Here is a 25,000-nt window from a genome sequence, read left to right as displayed (position 1 = left end):
AAAATCTTGATTTATATAATAAATTAAAAGTAGAATTAAATGAAGAGTGGGATATCAGAGCGACTTTAATAGAAGAAATGAAGGATTATATTGAAAGAAAAAATATTAATAAAGAACTTGAAAAATATATCGAAAGTAATAATATTATGTATGTTGAAAAGGAAAATTCTACAAGTATTACAATTCCTATGATAAATGAAGAAAATATTAATGATTTTTATATTAGAAATAAATATATGAATAAAAATAAATATAATTGTAGAGATAGTAGTACATGTACAGGAAGTGATGACAGTACATGTTTCGATAATAATTCTGTCAAATCGACTATTTATGAGACAGAATCATATATAAATAATATATTAACAAATCATACATTAAATAAATACATAGAACATTTTATAGAAATAAATAAATCAAAGAAAGTTATTAAAGAATTATGTGTGACAAACAATTTGAAAAGAAATTTTAATGAGCATTATCTAAATATTATCCATAATTTGAATAAAAGTATGAATGACATAAATAATATAAATTATATAGAAATTAAAAAAGGGAAAATAAATTTTCCACATTTTATGATTCTACCAAAAGATATTCATGATATAATTGTAAAAGAGAACAAGGAAAAAGATTTTTCTTCATTTGATAATGAAAATATTTTAATACAACTTTTGATGATTAATAATTATAATATAAATTTTATTAATAATTTTAATCTGAAAAATATTATTAAAGAAGTTATAATTATACATATGTTGTTAATAATAAATATAAAGGATATTATAATCATTAATATGAATATTGTTAATCATATAAAAATGGATGTAATAAACAATTTGATTATGACAAATAATTTAATAAAAAAAAAAAAAAACTTTAAAAATGATTATATATTTGGAAAGAACTTATTGGATAAACTAACATCCATCATGTTGAAAAAGAATAATGAAGAACTAAATTATGAGAATATAATTTATGATGATATAAATAATATAAAGGAATTCGAAGAAAAAAAAAGTGGTAAAGATAGTGTTACAGACAATGATAAATATACAAAAGAAAATAAAAATATAACAAAAATAAATATTACTTGTTCTTTTGAAAACTCAATTATAATGATAAAAGAATCTTTAAATGTGTCTACTAAAGTAAATAATAAATTAATAAAATATGGTTATGAAATATATAAATTAAATAACAACATAATAAATAATTTAATACAAAGTAATACATTATATAATGATATAATAAAATCATTACATAATGAAATATATATAAAAAACCAATTAATTAACAATTTTGTTGATATTATAGATATACAAAATGAAATGTTAGATTTTCTGTTTTGGATATTATCAAATAATAGCAACGAAAATGTTATGGATATAATTATGAAAAGTAGTTTATATAAAAAAGTAATGGATATAGATATAAAAGAAAAGAATAAAAGAGAAAAGGAGCGAATTTTTTATCATAATCATTTTATAAATACTAGAGCTATTATTATTGATGAGCTTCCAATATCGGAGTTGGAATATTCAGAAGCATTTAGAAACAATTGTATATTTACAATGCAATTTATATTGAATCGTATAAATTATTGTAAAGAAAAAATAATAAAATATAAAAATGGGGATATGAATCATATAAAAGAAAAAAATGAAACACACAAAATATATACAACCAATCAAAATGGCACCACCACCACCACCAACAACAACAGCAACAACAACAACAACAACAACAACAACAACAACAACAACAACAACAATAACAATAATAATAATAATAATAATAATAATAATGTCATGTGTAAGACCAACATGGAATGTAATACTAATTTTTATATGCTTGGAAAAGATAACTTAGAATGTTTTAAAATAAATCCTATGATCTTTTTAATAAATTCTTATGATCAAATAAAAAGTGTAAATTCTTTATTAGGTTTTGATATTAATAATTCTCCTTATGTGCATTTTGTGAAATTAAAAAAGATTCATCCTGCATATTTTGAAAAAATATTAATAGAGAGATATTATTGTAAAATGATACATTCAAATAAAAATATAAAAGATGTTATTAAAAATTATGCTCATAATTGTAATGGAGATATAAGATCATGTTTTAATGCTTTAGATTTATTAAGCAGAATACCAAACGTAAGTCAGATGAATATAAATGAATTAAACAATATTTCTAATACATACCAGAACGATATTTTTCATTTTGTTAAAAGTGTATTATATAATAATATACCTTCAAATTATACTTCAAGGGATGATATATCTCCTTTATTTTATTTGAATTTTCATACATACACAAAGGATGAATATTTTTCAAATCACATAGATTATGAGCATATTAAAATTGAAGAGAATTATAAGAAGGATAATATTATAAATATATTTTCAAAAGATAATTTAAATCATAAAATAATAAATCATGAGGACAAAAAAAATCCTTTTGTTAATAATAAAATGAAAGATGCAAACTTGTTAATTGAAAATAATAAAGAAGAAAAAAATGATGTTAGTAGTTTTAAAAAACAATATGATATTGATCATATTCATGATGGACAAAATATATATATTAGTAATAGAAATTATAATAATGATAAAATTATTCACAATAATAAAAATATAAACTCTTATGAAAACTTTCAAATACTTTTAAAAGAATTAAATAATCAATCAGATATGATGAACATTTTTGAAAAGTTTCAAATCCTATCTTTATTAAAAGAAAATTATTTGTATTTTTATAACAATCTATCCGATATTGCAAAATTATTTACCAATCTAAGTATAATTGAGTATTCTTTTTGTGGTTTAAATTGTACGAATTTATTAATGAGAAAATCATATGAAAATCAAAATGGTGATGTTTCTAGATTTATAAATGATCATTTTATGTTAACCTATATGTATTTTATGATATGTAATAGTAACCTACCTAAGGGTGTCTTATATGGAAATCATATATCTGAAACTAATAAAATTAATGTGAATATAAATGACTTACAAAGAAATGAAATGAACAATGAAGAGAATTATTATAAGGAAAGAGTTGAAACTGTGGTAAAAAATATGAATACTATTATAAGTATTGATAAAAATAATAACAATATTAATAATATTAATAGTAATAATAATAATAATAATAATATTAATAGTAATAATAATAATAATAATAATAATAATATTAATAGTAATAATAATAATAATAATATTAATAGTTATAATAATAATAATAATAATATTAATAATAATAATAATTATTATTATACATCATTATCTAGTATGGATAAAACAATAAGAATAAATAATCACACATCCATACAACCACAAAGTAAACATTTGAAAAATATATTTTTTTCCTTTAAAACCAATCCAATGTATAAATATTATCATCATTGTAGTATACTAAGAAAAGAATTATATGATAGATATATTATGATCGTTATAAGAAAATTAACAAATGAATGTATAAACGATTTTGAAAATATTATTTCCAAATATTGTTTTCTTTTAAGAGCTAATCATGAATTATTTTCAAGTATTTTCCCGTCCTATATATTACTAATTATAAATTATTGGAATGGTCAATATATAAATGAATGTAACATACCAAAATATGAAGAAATAAAAGAAAAAAACGAATGTGATAATACTACTAATAATGAATATGATAATAAAATATTTATAAATAAAATCGAATCTAATAATTTTAAGACAGCCTTATATTCGAATAAAGTAAATGAAATAATTGATAATTTTACCCCAACATGTACAAATAATGAGAATAGAAAAAAACATATTAATGAAATTATTTTATTTACAGAAACATTTATTACACCTAAATTTATTGCTCTCTTGTTTCCCTCTTATTTAAAATATTTAAAAGACGGAACAAAACAAAAAAAATATGTATTAAATTTTATTGGAAATCAGGCAGTATCTATACAAACCTATTTTGAAATGAGGAATGTCCTCAAATTAAATGACATAGCATTCTTTAATTATTTTTTTCAATATTAAATATCGGGATATATATATATATATATATATATATATATATATATATATATATATATATATATATATGTATCCATCTATATATTCCAAATTTTTTTTTTTTTTTTTTTTTTTTTTTTTTTTTTTTTTTTTTTTTTTTTTGGTACATTTTGGTTTGTTCCACTATGTTTTTATATTACTTTTAAAAATGGAATATTATATAACACATATCATTTGACACATATAATATATATAATTAATTAAATAAATACGTAAATATATAAATATGTATGTACATACATATATACATATCTCTCTATATATATATTATTTAATATATAAAATCATAAAGGATGGCTATAAACAATAACATAATAGTAATTCCCAAAAGCATCTGAGTTATTTTTACATGTTTAATTCTTAAATATATAAAAGGGTATACATGTATAATATTTTCATTTATTTGCCCGTTAACATAATCATCAATTTGATAAGCATCTTCATATCCATATATTGGTTTTTCTGAACATATAAGTTTAATAGTTGGTAATTCTTCTATATCATTTTTATTATGATTAATTAGTGGTTCTTTTTTATCATCATTAGAAAATGTATTTATATAAAGTGATTTAAATTTTTTATTTTTTTTCATAATATCATTTTCGGATGTTATATTTATATCTGTTTTAATTTTATCATTTTTATGTATATTTTTTTTATTTATTGTACTTTGATTATTATTATGAATAATATTATTATAGTATATATTTGTATTTCTAATATGGTTGTAATTTTTTAAATACTCTTTATTATTTTTAATATTTTCATTAAAACATAAAAGGAAATTATATTTATAATAATTATATATATTATTAATGTCTTCGTCATAATTGTTTGTTCCTTTCCTTTTATTAAGTTGTGGTATGACATTATAAACATTGTCAGGCACACTTAATGTATTTATATCTTTATATACTTTACTTCTTTTATTATATGAATTTAAAGAGTATAATAATTTATCTTGAGACTGAATAGTACTTTTTTGTTCTAAATTATTATTATGATGATTACTTTTTACTTTTATTATTTCTTCCTTATTATTTTCATCTTCCTTCTGATTGTTTTTTATATGATTGGTGAATCTAGCATGGTAATCCTTCTTATGAAAAATATGATCATCTTTGTTATTATTATTATTATTATTATTATTATTATCATATTTATTACTATCATATTTATTACTATCATATTTATTACTATCATATTTATTATTATTATTATTATCATCCTTTGTAAAATCGGGATACCCTTTTTTATCATCACATATTGCAGATATTTTATCGTTGTCTTCATTTATATCTATATCATTGGATAAATAAACATTAAATAGTTCATCCTCTGTATCATCAGATAATATATTATTATACATATGTTTTCCTTTTTTGTTTCTTTCATTATCGTTAATATAATAATAAATATCTGTATTTTGTTTCCTGCACTTTTGTGTTGGAATAATAACATCATCCGATATACAATTTAAGGGTGAAGAACCATATGTATTCATCCTATTTAATATATTATATAATTTGTTGATTACATTTCCCTCCTTAACATATGGTTTACAATTTGAATTATAAAAGTAACCAAAACTTGTTGACTTTCTATACGTATTATTTAAATTAAAAGTGCATATTACATTAGATACATTTATATTTTTATTATTTACAAAAAAAAGATTTTTTTTGTTTCCAATATTATTTTCTTTTTTATTTCCATCAAATGCCCATGTTAAATTTTGTTTATTATTTATTCCACTAATGAGAATATCAAACTCTTTTTCTATATTATTAAATTGATGTTTGTATTTATTCTGATTATTTATTAAATCATTAAGTTCATTTTTTTTTTTTTCTATATATTTTTTATCAATATAATTATTATTTGATGTTCCTATTCTATTATTTGTTTGTTCAATATATAATTTATTATTTTCATTATCATTATGATCTTCTTTCTCATGTTGTATGATATTTTCCGATATTTTTCTCTTATCGAATAATATATACTCCTTTTCGTCATCATTTACATTTGAATATAATAATATATTTTTATCATTTCCATTATCAGAACCAAGATTTTTATTTTTTTCTTGCTTATTCATTTTGTTAAACTTTATATCATATGAATTATATATATATAAATTATTTGAATGATCTATGGATTTATAACATGGATATGAAAAAAACGGACTTGGTTTCATTTCATGTTTGGGAGTAACATGTAAAGTATTAGATATATTAGAATATTCGACACTATTATGTTGCTTTTTTATATTACTCATGTAATGTATGTTATGATGACTATTAATACTATAATTATTTTTCATATTATAATTATTTTTCATATTATAATTATTTCCCATATTATAATTATTTCCCATATTATAATTATTTCCCATATTATAATTATTTCCCATATTATAATTATTTCCCATATTATAATTATTTCCCATATTATAATTATTTCCCATATTATAAATACTTTCCATATCATAATTATTTCCCATATTATAAATACTTTCCATATCATAATTATTTCCCATGTTTGTATTATTATTCTTTTCTGTTTCCATGATCAATTTGAGATTTAGAAATGAATCGAAGATGTCAGAACATTTAATTAAATATTCATCTCGTTCATAATTTTTTTGAATTATTTTTATGTCATTATATATATCTCTTGACAAATCTGCAATAATTTTATCGTGTAAAATATCTTCATCATCATCATCATTAATATTATCACTATGACTATCTGAATCTTGATATTTGTTATACCCATCATGTATTATGTTCATTTCATGTTTATTTTTTCTCTTTTTTTTTTCAAATCCCATGACTGTTTTATGTTTCCTTGATCTTCTAATATTATAAGAATTTGACTCATTTTTTTTTTGTGAATTGTAAGATACATTTTTTTTTTTTGTATTAAAAAGAGAATTATATTTTCTGTATTCAAACATATCTTTTTTTTGTTTTGTTTTTTTTATATTTTTTACATTATGTTTTATTTTTCCTACATTGTTGTCATCAATAATATTTATGTTATCTTTTTCACAATGCTTGTAATTCGTTTGATCATTATATGTGTTTTCCTTATTTTTTTCATTATCATATTTTTCATGGTGATCTTTCTCATATTGAACATGTTGATTTTCTTCCATATCTTCCTCATTCATTCTTATAATAAGATTGTCCGTATTTAAGTTAACGCTCTTTTTTTTTTTTGGTTGAAGTGTTTTATTTTCTATTGAAATGTCGCTTTTTTTGTTTTCCATATTATTTCCTACTTTAGATTGAAAGTTTGTTTTTATGGGAACCCTGAAATGATTCCTCTCCGAATCTACATATTTGATTTTCTCTTCTCTAGAATCATTAATTTTATTTATTGCTGCTCCTTGAATTGATAAAAAATTATTATTATTATTATTATGTTCCAATTTATCATTATATTTTCCTTCATACATTGTAGATATTAATGCATTTTCCTTTTGTTCAGTATCTTTCTGAATACACATCCTTTTGTTTTTATTTTGTCCCTCTTGACACAAATTTTTCCTATTCATATATTCCTTGGGGTCATACAATACGTGAATATATTTTAGAGGGTTTTTTTCGGAAAAAGGAATATTTTTGCAAGCTATCAAATATATAATAGATGGTGTAATAAAATTACAAGCATAAGAAAAAATCAAACTTGACCATGTAAAAATATTCTCAAATATATATCTTGAATTGAAAAAACAGGATATAAAAAATGGGAATATGGTACCAAAAAGGAATGCAGTTTTTTCTGAACAAATATTACTATTTATTAAATTATATCTGGTAGCTATACAATATACATATATTCCAGGAGCTATAGTTAATATATCAAATATATATATAGATATTTTCATATATATATTTAAAAAGGGTGTTTGTAATATGTCATTTAATATGTTATCATTATTTATATTTGGATAAGCCGTACATAATACATAACCAAATATATAATAAATAATACAACAAAAAATATTACATAACCATACGGTTTTTATTATTTTTACATCAGATTTCATTTCATTTGCCCAACATGGGATAACGGTAATAGTTGAATAAGATGATATATATGATGAAATAAGTTGTTTAAAATTATAATTTCCAAAAATTGTTGGATATTTAATATCTGTATATTTGTTAATAGAATTATTATTTGTTAATAAATGAAAATTTCTATTAATTGTATTATATTCATATATTTTAAGAATACTTAAATATATCATTTGAAGTATAGTAGTCATTAAAAAAAAAAAAGATAAAAATTGTACTTTCATATTATCTTCTAAATTTGATTGAGAAAAATATATAGATACTATTGCATTAATAATATATCCTATAGTTATACATAATATATAATTTTTTGTATAATATAATTCATTTATATTTGTAAAATATTTCATTTCGATATTTGGATATATAACAAAACCGATTGTATAACCAAACATATTTATTATTAAATGATCTACTGCAAGAGATACAATAACTATGGATATTATATTACTACATAATATGCTTGCATAAAAACATATCTGGACTAGCCAAAAATATATATTCTTCTTTCCTAAAAAATAACATACAGTAGATATATATTCATACCTTTTATTAAAATGTATATTATTAGGTATCATTGTCATAGTTCTTAAAAATAATAAAGAATTAAATATTGTTAAAATACATATAAATATATTTGCTACCAAACTTGGTAACCATCCTGAATTTTTAAATACATAAGGAATGGATACTATACCAGATCCAAATATTTGATTAATTAAATAAATATAACTAGAAAATTTCCCTATTGTTTTATTACCAAAATATTTTTGTTTCTTTAATCTTTTTATCTTTTCTATATATTCTTTGTCATATGAACTACTTGTATTATCTTTTATCATATCACTATTTCGTTCTTCTTTCCTTTTCTCGTACATATCTAATATGGAATGATTAGTATACGTTTCATCATTCGGTTCAATTTGAGTTGATATGCATATACTCATTCCTGTTATTTTAAGCTGAATTAATAGATCTCTTAAAAGTATTCAAAGAGGATCAAAAATATATATATATATATATATATATATATATGTATATTTATTTATTTATTATATATTTATTTATTATTTTATTTATTTAATTTTTTTTTTTTTTGTATCTTTTTGGTTATGTCTTATTCTAATTGATTCAAGGAGTGTATACATTTATTTGTATTTCTTTAATATTTTCTCTCGTCAAATGTTTATTCGAACAAATAAAATATAATATGAACATATATATTAATTTATTTTATTATGTGTTAACATAATGTTCTTTATTACAAAAAAAAAAAAAATATAAGTTTTATAATATTTTATATAATTACATTTTGACAATAAGAAAAAAAAACAATATATATATATATATATATATATATTAATATATTTTATTTTACACTAAATTTTTCTAGAATGAAATATTTAAGGGTGTAATACGAATTAATTTTTTTAAACTTATATAATTATTTACATTTTGTGTGCTTTTATTTTATTTATTTATTATTTTTTTTTTTTATGAAGGGAAAATATTTAAAGTATATGTCGGAACATTAAAAATAAAAATAATTTATTTTATGTTTCAAACAAATTTATGATATATATATAAATAATATATATATATATTTCATATGGTTCTTATGCTTAATTAGGAAAAAAAGGAAATTATTCAATGACATGGATAATACTTAAACAAATAAAATGTAATGTAATAAAAAAGTAAAACACACATACATATAAATATATATATATATATATAAATATATTATGTCATAACAAAATTATTCTCTAATACAAATGTAACACATGCCTTTTTGACAATATAATTTAGTGCTTTGTGATGATTACATTAAAAAGAATGAGATATAATAAAATAAATTTTGTATTGTATAACTTTATGCTTAGTTGTTATGACTACTTTTTAATGGGATATCATAAAAAAAATAAATTAAATAAAATAAAATCCTTGCAATATTTGTTCTATTTTATATTTATAATATAAATGAGATCTTGAAAAGTAGTAATGATATAACTTATACATACACATAATACAAATATATATTAAATTAAAGCAGATTAATAATATATTTTTATATTTAACATTATATAAGATTGTATATGTGTAAAAATTTTAACAATACCATATAAAATATATATATATATATATATATATATATATTTATGAAAAACAAGATAATATATATACACATTTTTGTTATATATTAAAATGTATACTTTTAATTAGGATAAAATATATTTTTCTTATTTTAACCTATCAAAAATATTCTTAAAAATCACCAAAATTGTGATGCTTCTATATTTTTAACTTTTGAAAAACATTCATATAATCCATTCCAAAAAAAAAAAAAAAAAAAAAAAAAAGGAAAAAGGATAATATAATAAATAATGTTAAAATTAATATAATAAAAATTTTATAAGGACAAAAAAGGAGTTTGTATAATAGTTTATTTATTATAATAAAAAAATTAAAAAACTTATATCCTATGTGTATGTGTTTACGTGTGTGTGTCTGATTTTTTTATATATTTTTATAACATATCAACACAAATATGTATTATTGAAAAGAAAAAAATGCAAATGAATATATATATATATATATTTATATATATATAATATTCTCTTATATTGAAATGTTAATTATAAGAAATACATTTTAAAAAATGGTCTATATATATATATATATATATATCGATTTTATTTTAATATAATTCTACAATATTTATGTTTTTTTTATATTTAATTGAATTATATAATCTATAACTTCTTGTACTGTTTTAATATTGTCAGCTGTTTCGTCTGGTATTGTTATATTAAATTCGGATTCAATCTAAAAAAAAAAATAAAAGTAAAATAAATAATATAAATATATTAAATAAATTATATTTATATATGTGCAAATAAATAAATAAATATATATTATATATATATATTATATTTTTACATCTATTAAGAATTCAACGGTATCAAGGAAATCCCAGGCTCGATTATCCTTGGTCTTATATTTTTCTAATTCTTCATCATATTTTATTTCAACATCAGGGGGTAAATATTTTTTTAGAACCGTTAAGATTTTTTCTTCTATTTGTTCTTTACTTAAAGAACTAAGATCTTGACTTTTTTCAGTTGAAAAAAAGGCATTATTTTTTTGAGCGCTCAATATATATTTATTATTGTAGAATCCATTTTGTATGCCATTACTATTCATACCATGTTTTAAGAGAACTTGAATAAATCCTCTTTTATACGTATTACATAGTGTTATATTTTTATTATTGAACAGAATTTTTTGAATAATATTTCTTCTCATTTTTTTTTTTTTTTTTTTTTAAAGAAGGAAAAGCATAATTTTACATAAATATGGACTACAACGGTATTAAATATTTTTATAATATAATTTATTAACTGTGTTTTTTTTTTTTTTTTTTTTTTTTTTTGTGTTTTAATGTATTTGTATACAATTTTATTATATTTATAATTTTTTTTATTTTTATGTTCAAAAAAGGATTTATTTTATAGTTTATTTATAAACACATACATAAATTGGATAAACAAATAATATACATATATATATAAATATATATATATATTATGTATATTATTTGTTTAAAAAATATATTATAAGCAATACTAACCATTTGAATTAGAAAATAATAAGGAAATCATAATGGTACATATAAATAAATAAAAAAAAATATATATATATATATATATTTTCTCACAACTTACACAATTTTTATATATTTATACTTATATTACTAATATTATAATACATCTATATATATATATATATATATATATATGAATAATTGATTAATTTTATGAACCTTTTTCTTTTGTTTTTTTTGCTATTATTTTTTCATAATATTGTTATACTTTAATATTGCATAAATTGTATACATAATAAATAAATACATACATACATACACAAATATGTATGGATTTTATAATACTTAATTTTTTATTTCAATTTTTTTTTATATATAAAAAGTAAAAATTTATGAAATTTACCATATAACAATTTAAATTATTAAGAGAAATTTTTATAAATATATATTTATTATAAATAATTATATTAAAATGTGGAAAAAAGTGAAATACCAAATTAACCCTTTATTTTCTTAATTTTTCACAAGAAAATAACTTTATTAATTTCAATATTAAAAAATTATAACATGTAATATATCACACATATATATATATATATATATATATATATATATATAATATGATTTTAGGTCATTAGAAAAAATATTTCAAAAAAATAAAAGAAAAAAATATATACAAATAAACATATTTTCATGGTAAGAACCATACAATTGTTTCTTTTTATAAAATATATATATATATATATATAATATTTTTTTTTTTATTTTTTTTATTTTATGTTATTTTGTGATTCGTGTGATGGTTGATGTTCTAATAACTTCTTTAATGTTTTAACAAAATGTGTATTTATATTATTTTTTCCTTGTACCATATTTTCTTCCATAAGTTGCAAATTTTTTATGCTTTTAAGTTTTCGAATTTGTTCTTTTTTGTTTATAATTAGATTTAGTAATTTTTCTCTTTTCTTTTTGAGTTTTTTATTATATTCTAAATAATAATTATATTCGATATATTCATTCATATGTGTGGATAAATTATTTTTATCTATAATTTTTTGTATGATATGTTTTCTTGACATGAGTATTTTTAAAAATTGCCTCTCTTTACTTAAGAATTTTTTTTTTTCACAGAATAAATTAATTAATATTGATAACTTTTTACTCTCAATAAATTGTATTATATAAATTGCAAAATAAAATTCCATTAGTGTAATTGTTAAATTATTAAATAAAGTTTCATCGAATAATAGCTTAATTATATCATTCTCACATCTAAAAAATTGATCGTCTGAAATATTGAAGCATGGAGAGGGAGAACAAGCTGATGTAATAATAAAAGGTTTGTCCTTTTTATGATTATCTATATGGTTATTATCTATATCATTATTATATATATGATTATTATCTATATGGTTATTATATATATTATTATTATATATATGGTTATTATCTATATCATTATTATATATATGGTTATTATCTATATCATTATTATATATATGATTATTATCTATATCATTATTATATATATGGTTATTATCTATATCATTATTATATATATTATTATTATCTATATCATTATTATATATATGATTATTATCTATATGGTTATTATTTAAATGTTCATTTTTGATATTGCCATTGTAGTAGTTATTTCTCCTATAATTTCTATAATATTTGTCACCTATATCTTTTGTATCGTTTAAATTATTTATACCATGAAGATCACCTTGTTTCTTTTTGATTTTTTTTATGTGTTTATATGGTTTACTTACATTTTTTGAATTAATAACCCGTTTTTTACAGCGTGCAAGAGAAATGCTATTATTGATAGAATGATAAAGATTATATATTTCTGTATAAGATGTAAATAAAGAATAGAAAAGAATATTTCTTTTTTTTAATTCAAATTGTTTATCATTTAATGGTAGAAAGTTAATTAAATTTTCATCATGATTTTTCATCCAGTGTATAAAACATATGGAAAATCTTGTTATAAAACTTAACCACTCAACTGTTATTTTATCATATGATTGATTTATATATAAAATATTTATTGCATCAATAAAACAATTTATAAAATGTGTAATATTTAAGAAAAACATATCATCTTCTGAATTATTTTTTTCATTATTTTTTATATAATATTTTTCTTTATCATATTCTCTTTCAATTCTAATAAAATGTTCTAATTTATTTGATATTCTTTTTTGTACACAAACATTATTATAATCATTACTATTTATAATATTATTATTACAATCATTTTCATGATAATAATTATTTTCTTGCTTTTTCATTTTTATATTATTATATGTATTAATATTTGATATATCACTATTAATAGTTCCCTTCCTTATGTTATAATAAAGTATATCTGAATGTAGTAGATCTAAACTGATTCTTTTTGTTTGCTCTATTTTTATATCATTATTATATTTCATTTTGTTAATAATTTTCTTTTTATATTCATATCCTCTTGTGTTATTATTCTGGAATAGGTATATTTCTTCTTCCTTATCATCAAAATATATTGAATAAGAAGGAATATTATTTGAACTTAAAACAAAATTTAACAAATTACATTCTTCATTATAAAGACTTTTTGTTGTTTCGTCCTTTTTTTTTTTTTTTCTTTTGTTATTTACATCATTTATTTTATTTTGATTAATATTATTTATATTATCCTTATTTTTAATTTCCTTTTTATCATATTGCACGGTTGTATCGATTCCTTTCGGTGTGTTTGAATCTTTGTTATCTATCTCTATTTTGTCAAAAAAAAATAAAAAATTATAGTCATTCAACATATCATTAGATTTCTTTTTTTTATCAAAGAATATATGATTATCTTTCCTTTTTAAGATGTTCTTATAAATTGCAAAATCCAAGATAATTTGTTTTATAACATATACATGAAAATAGAAAAATAAAAAAATCGGAATAATATTTAAGATTGTAACATCAAAAAAGAATCCTACTTGTACCGTCAAATAGGAAATTAAAATAAAAAAAGAAGATGTGAGACTTAATTTTTGTAATAAATTATCTGATCTTTTATCATAAGGAGAATAAAATAAAATACATGCAACTTCTGTAATCAATACAAGTACTATACAACAACATATAAAATATTTTGAATTCACATTTCTTTTAGTATATAATTGACATATAAAAGGAATAATAATAAATGATACTTTGATAATATTTATAATTTCCCAACATCTATTTTGATAATTATGTCCATTAAATAAAAAGTAACTTTTTAAATTATTTGAATAGGATCCAATGGCTTTGATGCTTTTTGATGTATCATAAATATAAATAGAAAATAATATGATATATATAATTAAAAAAAAAAATGAATATAAAACTCCTGATAAAAATAATTTATTTTGAAGATCACATACTTGTGATGGCATATGATATAAAATTAATAAAGAAGGATTTTCTTTATATTGAATAGGTTGACACCATACAAGTTCTAATAAATTTATTATTATGAAAGGGAAATAAATATATAATATTATAATATATACACATGACAAATCAGATAACATACGTTTCATTTTATCCCATATATTTATATTATAAGGATGTATATAACGAAATAAACCTAGCGCTCTAATATTATATATATTTGATAAACAAATACTTGTCCAATATTTCTCTTTTTCAATATGTTCATATCCAAAATTATTTGTTATATCTTTTTTTAATAATTTCTCTTTAACATTATATATATTTTCATCATCACCTGATTCGTTTGTATTATTATATGTTGTCTTTTTTTTCGTATATATAAACTTGTCCTCAACACACGAATTAGTATAATTATTATTTATAGTATTGTCATGTTTGGTTGATTCACTACATAAACTATTATTCTCTTTATTTTCGAAATAATAATAATTTTCAGAATTTTCCTTTTTATGTTTAAATGATCTGCTTATTTTATGTTTCCATCTTTGGATTAACTTCTTTTTTGTTTGTTTGAGACTCCATTTGGATAGTTTTTTTTTTTTGTTTTTTTTTGTTTTTGATAAATAATCATGAACATAATAAGATTGACTCCAATTTTTAACATTACAATTATTATTTGTATTTTTTATTATATTAATTACATTATTCTGATAATAATAATGATAAAAGTCATATATATGTTTTCCATACGAATTATTTTGTATATTTTCAATTTGCTTTTTTATAACACTTTGAGCTATTTGTATTCTTTCATTATTCCACGAAATATATAAAACATATATTATGAAAAAAATCAAGGTAAAAAGAATACAATCAAATATTGGTTCAGCTATTTTAAGAAATCTTTGTATATACCATATGTATATATATATATGTACCTTATTATCTGTTATATTATTGTTTATTTCGTTATATGAATTATTAAAGAAACAATTCAATTTAAAATAAGGTGCTATAAATCTCATTGGTAATATTATATATAATTGGAAATATGATTGGTAATTTTTGAGATGATTTTCTATAGGTTCAATAATAAAACTATATGGTATAAAACATATAATAAAGAGATACCATATTTTTAATATACTAATAAATAAATAATTCTTTTTTATATAACAATAATAATTTAAATACATTATAAAAAATATAATTATATAAAACAAAAATTTATGTATTAATAAATTTATCATTTCTGTTTTTTTCTTTCTACATTTAATACATTGTGATCGAAAATGAATAACATCATAACTATTTGAACAATTATTACATAAATATCCTTCTGAACCTTTAAAACATAAATTAGATGAAGTACCCATACATCTATTACTAATTGGACATAAATGAAAATCAGGTATTCTATCTACCATTAAAAAATTATTTTTATATATTATTGGTTCTAATTTTTCATTTACTAATATAGGTTCATTAGGAATATTTGCCATTGTTCTATCTCTTAAATTTTTACTCCCTTCTACAATAGATTTTATATTATTATTATTATTATTATTATTATGGATAAAAGAATTGTTATTTAAGTTCTTCTTTATATATATTCCTTCATCAGATTGATCATATTTATTTTTTTCGCTTATATTTATAAGATGCAATTTTTTATGAAACAAATAACGTATAATTTTGTCAGTAATTATTATATTCCCTTTTTCATAGTTATTAATTTCTATATGTAATGAATTTAATGGTTTCCATTTAAAATCTTCATGGTTAATTTGGAAGGTAGCGAAATATCCTTTTTTTGGTAAAGGTATAGAATGATCATAGATGTTTAAATTTATATAATGTCGATTTTTTATTAATTCCCTTAATGATTTAAATTTAAAACCACCAATACATATTGATCCTTTCGAACAGTTAATACATTTATTTTCATCTTTTTCATCTTGAATCATATATTTTCCAACAGTACAAAAACATTGTTTTTTACTAATGGATCCTTTAAAAGATGTAGAAAATTCTATGCATAATCCGGCACATACAGAATTATCTATAACATCTTTATAATATCCCTCTTTGCACATAACACACATGTTATGGTTATTATTGAAAATGGTACTATTACCATTATTATTATTACCATTATCATTACTATTACCATTTACATTTTTCTTTCTCTTTGGTTTTATGGATAAATTTATACTATAACCCTTCCTACATATACATTTATGAATATCTGTTGATTCTATCGTTGTACCAAGTATTAGAGAGCCTTTCGGGCAATATATAGGAGGATGGTGTATCTCATTTTCATAGTTTTTTAACCAATAACCTGGACAAAACATTTTTCTAGGACATTTGGTACATTGAGCCTTGTGTATATATTCATTGTAATTATTATTGGAATTATTAATGTACAATTTTTCATTTACTTGTAAAAAATTATTTCTCATATATTTATTAGAAATATTATTTGAATGTAAAGATGTTTGCTTAGATACCGAATTCATTTCTTTATTTGTATCATTTTCTTGTTTATTTTTATTCTTATATATATAATTTTGATGATCATTAAAAAAAGAAATGTTTAAAATTTCATTCACATGTAAAAAATTCAAATGATTATTTATTTTTGTTTTTTCATTAAGAAATTTAACTTTTCGTTTTAGGGATATCTGTTTTTTATGAATATTTTCTCTATATCTATTATTCAATTTTTTATGTAATATAAATTTCAGTTTTTCTTTTCTTTTCTTTTCTATGTTAAATGGATATTCTTCTTCTAATTCTTTTATCAATTTAATTTCATTTTTATTCCTGTATATAGAATTAATATTATTATTATTATTATATATATTTTTTTTTTCTATATCATTTGTATCCATATTTGTATTCCATGAAAAATAATATCCTTTTCTACAAACACAGTCATAAACAGAATTGGATGTCTCAAATAATGTAGTAAAATTAATAGGGCATTTTATACATGAATCGTTAGATATTGTATTTTTGTAACTTCCTTTTTCACATGGGGCACATGTTTGTGTATTTTTTGCTTTTAAGTAATAACCAGGTAGACATAAGCAATCATTTATTGTTCCATCATATATTGTTTTTATTGAATTTGGTGGACATTTTTTTTTTTTTAAAGATTCTTGTTCGCAATAATAATTATGTGGACATTTTTGAAAGGAATAAATTTTCCATAAATGAAGTATAGGGTTTTTTTGAATAACACAACTAATTATTTTATTGTCTGTATTGTTATATTGTTCCACATTTTTTATTACTTTAAGATTTTCTTTTTCATAATACGATGTTAAATCTTCATAAAAATATAAACTGCATTTATAGAAATAAATAAACTTTTTACCATAACTTCTGTATAATATAAAAAATAAATTTGTTTTCCCTTTATCGTCTGTTGTATTCATTTCGATACCTGTACAATATAGGTTAGATATACAAGCATTTAAACAGCTCATTACATCAATTTCAGGTATGGTATATACATACATAAAATGATTTCTTTTTTTAGATGTTTTATTTTCTTCATTTTCATAGCATGTATATTTTATGTCCTTATTCTTATTAATAAAATAATTTTCTTCTCTTGCTTTTATAATTTTTAATATATCACTAATATCATGTGATATTATATTAATATTTTTAGATACATTATGATTATATGTGTCCGGTGTATTGAATATTAGGTTCCTATAATCATCGTAAATAATTTTATTATTTAGAAAAGATGTTGATTGAGATATATTACGTTCTTTTGTTGATAGTAGTTTTGTATATTCCTTATTTTTCTCATACATTTGTGTCACAAAATTTAAATTATTATTACTATAAATATTATTATTATTATTATTATTATTATTATTATTGTTATTATTTTCCATTGTGATATTATACTTGCTTGTTTTTTCATCATATGAAAAATCCTTTTCATTCTTTATATGAACAAATGATAAATTATGATGACCATAAATTATTGTTTCTCTTTGTCGTTTACTCTTTTGATTATATATATATTTATACATTTTGAATAAATCCATAAATATAAAAATATTTTTTAGATAATTTGTGTGAAATATATTATTGTATGGACTTTTCAAACTATGTATATTATTAGTAATTTGGGGTATGTTATATTTATCTTTATATATATTTTCTTTCTCCTCTACATTAATGTAACGTGGAACATTTTTATGTTTGTTGCTTTTGTTATTTATGACAATTCGTTTATGAGTTGTATATATATATTTTTTATTATTCTTATTCATATTCATTTTCTTTTGATTATTCTTTCCTTTGACAAAATGTTCATATTGATTCTTTAAAAAGTAATGATAGTATTGAATAAAATGTGGAATAGTGTTCAACATTTGTTGTTTTGAATAGTCATATATGTATTCGAATGATAGATTATAATATCCCATTTTGGGTATACATTCATTTATTGATGTGGCTCCTGTAATTTTAGTAAATGTATGAGGGGGACAAGGAATACATTTTCCATATGAATGATGAGGTTGAAATGTATTGTATGGACATGGTATACAGGATATTGTAAATGATTGGTTAGTATTAATTATGATTCTTCCATATCCTTTTATACACAAACAATCTAGAGCACTAACACTTTTTAATTTGATAGTTATAGAATTTTTAGGACATATAATACTTGAATGATCTAAACCTAAACAATAATTATTATATCTACATATAGAACATATAGATTTATTCATGCTATATGAATATCCTGTTTCACATAAAGTAGCTTCGTGGAACATTTTAGAACCTTTTTTAGGAGCAAAAATAATATTACTTGTTTGTTTAATATATATATTTGTATATTGAAAATAAGGTTCATTGATTAGATATTCTTGATTAACTAACGATTTAGATATAAATGGTGTACATGGATCATTACTAATATGTGATTTATATTGATCATAATTACATAATTCACATTCATCTATTTTATAATCATGATAATAACCTTGAGAACATAAACAATCATTAGGTGATTTGGAACCTCTGTGTAAAGTTAATTTATTATTTTTACAACGCATAATATCTGCTTTATATTTTACATTAGGATTATATATACAATAATTTCCAAAAGGACAAGGTATACATTCTTTTTTCTTTTTTCCTGTAAAATAACCATCTTTACATGTACATTTTAATTCTTCATAATTTGTTGCTCCTACTTCTATACTCATTTTTGTATTTTCACATGTTCCCTGACATTTGAAATTTCCTATTTGATCTTTATAAAATCCAGGAACACATTTAACACACTGTTTGTCTTTTAGAAAATAACCAGGTTTACATAAACATTTTGATTTTGATTTAGTAGAATTATATAACGTTGTGGAATTTTTTCTATAATTTTCACAAGGTATACATTGATTTATATTTTTACTATTTGAATAATATAATCCGATAGGACATGGTATACATTTATTATTTTGAATATTAAATCCTTTTGGACAAAGTGAAACAAAGTTTACAAAGGTTAAAGTTTTTTTTTTAAAATAATCTTTTACAAATATATTAATATGAAATTCAGCAGATATATTTATTTTGCCACTAATAATTCCTGTATCTTTATGAATTGTTAATCCTGTGTTAATTTTTTTATTTGTAAATTTATCTATTTGTTCCATTTTAAATTCGTTAATATTTGAACTTTTTATTAAAGGATCTAAAGAAAAATTTTTTCCATAATATAATGTTGTATCATATTCATTATATTGTATATCTATATCTGACAATTCTTCTATTTTAATAAATGTTATATAACTTTTATAAATATCCATATTTTGTTTTAAACCACATATAATTAAAAAATAAGAAGTAGTTACAATAGATGTGATAATATCAAAATTAATGTTATTATAAGTTAAATATAATTTAATAGAATTATTTATTTCAAATATTAAAATACGTGAACTTGTTAATTCACTTAAAAATAATAAATTCGTATTACCATTATTTGTAGAAAATAATGATAATGAATATGGTTTATTTAATCCGTTCTCACTTTTCACTGCATGATTTACATAACCAAACATTTCTGTTATAATTTCTTTTTGTAAAGAATAAGAAAATAATACATGTAATCCTGTATCAACAAAATATATTGTATCATTAACCACCACAATACCTGAAGGATAATTTAATGTAAAACTTTCATTTAATAGACTTATAGGATATTTATTTATTTTTGGAAAATTTCTTAGACTACTTAATAATTGAGTATTTCTTATAAGATAACTTTCTCCATTATTAAATTCATCCATACGTTTTATAGTATCCGCTTTTTCTAATAATTTATTAGTTTTTAATATATTTGATATTAATTCATTTGTTCCTTCCATATTCTTACCTAGATCTACCCCGTTTTCTTCTTGGAGTTTCATATATGTATAATAATTCCATATAGGTGTCAATTTGTTCGATGTTTTTTTTAAAATATATTTAGACACATAACGGAAAATATTTTTCCGTTCTGCATCAGTTATATATATTGTATGATTATATAAATATATAGCTATAGGATTTTTTAAAAAGTGAATAATAATTTCTTTTAATATTTTATTAAATAAAACAAATATAACATCTTTATCTAATACCACAACATATCCATTGCTATTAGCACAACAAGCAAGAAGAGAAATATCACCTTGTAAATATTCAGAATATTTGGAAAGGTTAATAAATTCTTCAGGTTTCATTTCTTCATTATTAATAGTATTTATATTTATAATTCGTTCTTTAGAATAAATTAATATAGATTTTGCATCTGTTGAACAATTAAATGTTGATATATTATTATTATTTATTATACTATCAAAGTCATCAATCAAATTATTTTGAACTTTTAATACACCTACATATTCTGTAGAACTTAAAGTAATACAAATAAGGAAAAGACCAACTTTCTTTATTTTAAAAGAATCAGTGATCATATAAGAATCGTATTTTTCAAGAATATTTATTTCTGCCAATTTCGTTCCGTTACATTCATCAGTTGAATCATATATAGTTAACATATGGTATTCTAAATAATTTAAATCCATACCATAAAGTTTTAAAGATGTTAATGTGTTCACACTTCTAATAAATTCTTGTTTATATATTATGTAGTCATTTGTCACAGGATTTTGCACAAAATTTATATTATTCATCAAATGTCTCTCCTTATTTTTGTGTATTATATTATTATTAATATTAATTTTCGACTCTTTTTTACTAGATGTTTCTAACTTAATATTTTTATTTTTATTAATATGATGCTTTTTAGTATTTATTTTTTTAAATACGTTTTCTTCTATCTTTTTAATTTTATTTATTTTATATTTAATAATTCTATTTTTGGAAATATATTTTGCTGAATGTAAATTATCAAATCTGTTTTCTGCATCATTTAGATATGATTTATTATATGAAGAATACCTTACTTTTTTTTTCTCTTTTTTCCTTTCTCCTACTTTTTTCATTTCATCATGTTTTAATTTTTTGAGGTTTTTTTTTTGCTTTTGTTCTATATATTTGCGTTCACTAAGATATCGTTTGTTTGGATATTTTATTATTATACTTTTTCTTATGAATACATTCTTTGATATTTTATAAAATACAAATTTTTTATAACTGTAAAATATATTTATTAAGTTCATAATAATATTTTCTAATTTATGGTATATTATCGATTTATTAATATTATTTGTCTGAATAAAGAAAGTTGTACCTGTTACTGAAAAGGGGAAATTATTATATATCTTTATTCTACTGATTGTGTTATTTATAATTTTTGTTATATTATTATTTGATGAAAAGAAAGGGCATCTTGCATAAATTTCGTTCTTATTAATTTTGTATAATAAGATTAAATAATTTATAAATATATTAACTTTTATAATATTGGGATTAATAATGTCCAATATATAATATCTGAAGGAATAAGAAAATAAAATATATATATAAAGATATATATATATATATATATATATATATATATTTATTCTTTTTGTATTATTAATATTTTTTTCTTTTTTCTTTTTTTTTTTTTACAGATGGTACCTTAAATTATAAGTCACATTTATTTTGGAAGGAAACGTACTTTCTTCTATCTTATGATTGAATAAGGTATCATAACATAAACTTCTCTTATAAGGAATATATAAAATTAAAAAAAGGTTACATGTAAAACCATGGTTATGCTTTTTATAAACGTTTCTGTCATAAAAATGTTTATCCATTATACGTTGCTTTTTCTTAAAAATTTTGAAGATTACAATTATCATAAGACAAATGCTTAAATACATTTTCTTCATTTTTTTTGACCTATAAGGAAGCTTTTTGAAAACATCTATATATTTATTTATTTATATTTAAATATATATATTTATATACTTTCCTCATTATAGTAGAAGAAAACTACATATTTTTTTTTTGGGGGAGGGGGGAATCTTTACAATATGATGTATATTTATAAATATATCAAACAATAGAAATATTAAAAATATTGTGAAAAGACTATTACATAATAAAAAAAATATATATATGTATATATATATATATATATATATATATATATATATATATATATATATATTATAATAATTTAATAATTATACTTATGTGTAATATATATAAACACAAAATATTATATATATTATAGTTTCTTTCTCATTTTTTTAATAATAATTTCATATAATTTATATTTTATTGATATATTCATATATACATATCAACGACATAATAAGTGCTCTACTTTTTAATACACAAAAATAAATTATTACAGAAAATTTTATTTAAAATATATTAAAAAGTTCTTTGTTTTTCGTATATTTTGATTTTTTTTTTTTATATAAAATATATAAATTAAAAAAAATGTAAAAAAGGAAAAAAAATAATAATAAAATAACAGAAAGTTAAATGAGAAACTACAAATGTGTATTTCTTTAAAATGTTAAAAAATGTAAAACAAATTAATAATAATACAACAAATAAATATAATCACATATTATATATATATATATATATTTATTTAGACTTATTCTACAACAAGATTTTTCTTTGTTTCTTTTGTAATTGTTTTTTTTTTCTTCTTTTCATTTTATTCAATATAAAAACTTTCGGATTTGCAACAGCCATCAATTTTTTCTTCTTTTTCCTTAGAAATCTTATTCGATTGATGCTCTATAAAAGTTTAAAAAAATAATAATTATATAGAAATAAATATAAATAAATAAATATATATATATTATTATGTCAAATTTATAGTGCATGCGTCTTGATCCTTTATGAGCTTTTTATTATAAAGAATTATGAAATAAGAAAAAAATATACAGAAAAATTAAAATATACATATATTTTATATTTTACCTGTCTTGTTTGAATGAAAGCTTTATTAAATACATCTTGGTTATGTTCTAATTTTTTTTCCAATAAAGATATTATATACCAAGCAAAACTTGACAAGTACAAAAATTTTTTGTATGTGTCCGTTTCATTAAATATATTTTCATTTAAGACAAAATCTCTATAAAATGAAAAAAAAAAAATATATATATATATATATATATAAATTAAATGCTTGTTTTCCTATTTATTATTTTTTTTTAATATAAAAAAATAAAAATAAATTCCTTATACATAATAAATATTAACACACACACAAAAATACATATATATAAATATATATATATATATATATATATTTTTTTTTTTTTTTTTTTTTTTTTTTTTTTTTTTTTTTTTTTTTTTTTTTT

General features: G+C 19.2%; 5 protein-coding genes across 5 annotated transcripts in view; 1 reads left to right on the top strand and 4 right to left on the bottom strand.

The window, feature by feature from the left end:
* PRSY57_1207800 (hypothetical protein) overlaps nucleotides 1-4,040 on the top strand; it is a gene marked incomplete at both ends in the record, with an annotated part of 5,358 nt that extends 1,318 nt beyond the window's left edge. Inside the window, one exon of the mRNA XM_012908508.2 lies at nucleotides 1-4,040. This exon is cut by the window's left edge and continues 1,318 nt beyond it. Within this exon, the coding sequence (XP_012763962.2) occupies nucleotides 1-4,040 (4,040 nt within the window).
* A 307-nt stretch (nucleotides 4,041-4,347) lies between these two features.
* On the bottom strand, nucleotides 4,348-9,114 carry PRSY57_1207700 (amino acid transporter, putative; the record flags this gene model as incomplete). Its single annotated transcript, XM_012908507.2, has 1 exon — nucleotides 4,348-9,114. One exon carries the CDS (start codon nucleotides 9,112-9,114, stop codon nucleotides 4,348-4,350), a length of 4,767 nt encoding a protein of 1,588 aa, XP_012763961.2.
* A 1,771-nt stretch (nucleotides 9,115-10,885) lies between these two features.
* On the bottom strand, nucleotides 10,886-11,473 carry PRSY57_1207600 (mitochondrial ACP precursor, putative; the record flags this gene model as incomplete). Its single annotated transcript, XM_012908506.1, has 2 exons — nucleotides 10,886-10,993; nucleotides 11,108-11,473. 2 exons carry the CDS (start codon nucleotides 11,471-11,473, stop codon nucleotides 10,886-10,888), a joined length of 474 nt encoding a protein of 157 aa, XP_012763960.1.
* Nucleotides 11,474-12,541: 1,068 nt separating this feature from the next.
* On the bottom strand, nucleotides 12,542-23,560 carry PRSY57_1207500 (cysteine repeat modular protein 3; the record flags this gene model as incomplete). The annotated part of the gene is made up of 3 exons (XM_012908505.2): nucleotides 12,542-22,830; nucleotides 22,969-23,072; nucleotides 23,298-23,560. The coding sequence occupies 3 exons, from the start codon at nucleotides 23,558-23,560 to the stop codon at nucleotides 12,542-12,544; spliced, it is 10,656 nt and encodes a 3,551-aa protein (XP_012763959.2).
* A 727-nt stretch (nucleotides 23,561-24,287) lies between these two features.
* The window catches only part of PRSY57_1207400 (hypothetical protein), a gene marked incomplete at both ends in the record, with an annotated part of 14,537 nt that continues 13,824 nt past the window's right edge, over nucleotides 24,288-25,000 (bottom strand). The window contains 2 exons of the mRNA XM_012908504.2: nucleotides 24,288-24,428; nucleotides 24,615-24,771. Of these exons, the coding sequence (XP_012763958.2) occupies nucleotides 24,288-24,428; nucleotides 24,615-24,771 (298 nt within the window). The remainder of the gene's footprint in view (nucleotides 24,429-24,614; nucleotides 24,772-25,000) is intronic.

The sequence above is a fragment of the Plasmodium reichenowi genome, chromosome 12 (assembly GCF_001601855.1).
Source record: "Plasmodium reichenowi strain SY57 chromosome 12, whole genome shotgun sequence".
Taxonomy (NCBI): Eukaryota; Apicomplexa; class Aconoidasida; order Haemosporida; family Plasmodiidae; genus Plasmodium; species Plasmodium reichenowi.
The sequence above is the reverse complement of the archived record's forward strand: the minus strand, read 5'-3'. Positions and strand labels throughout refer to the sequence as shown.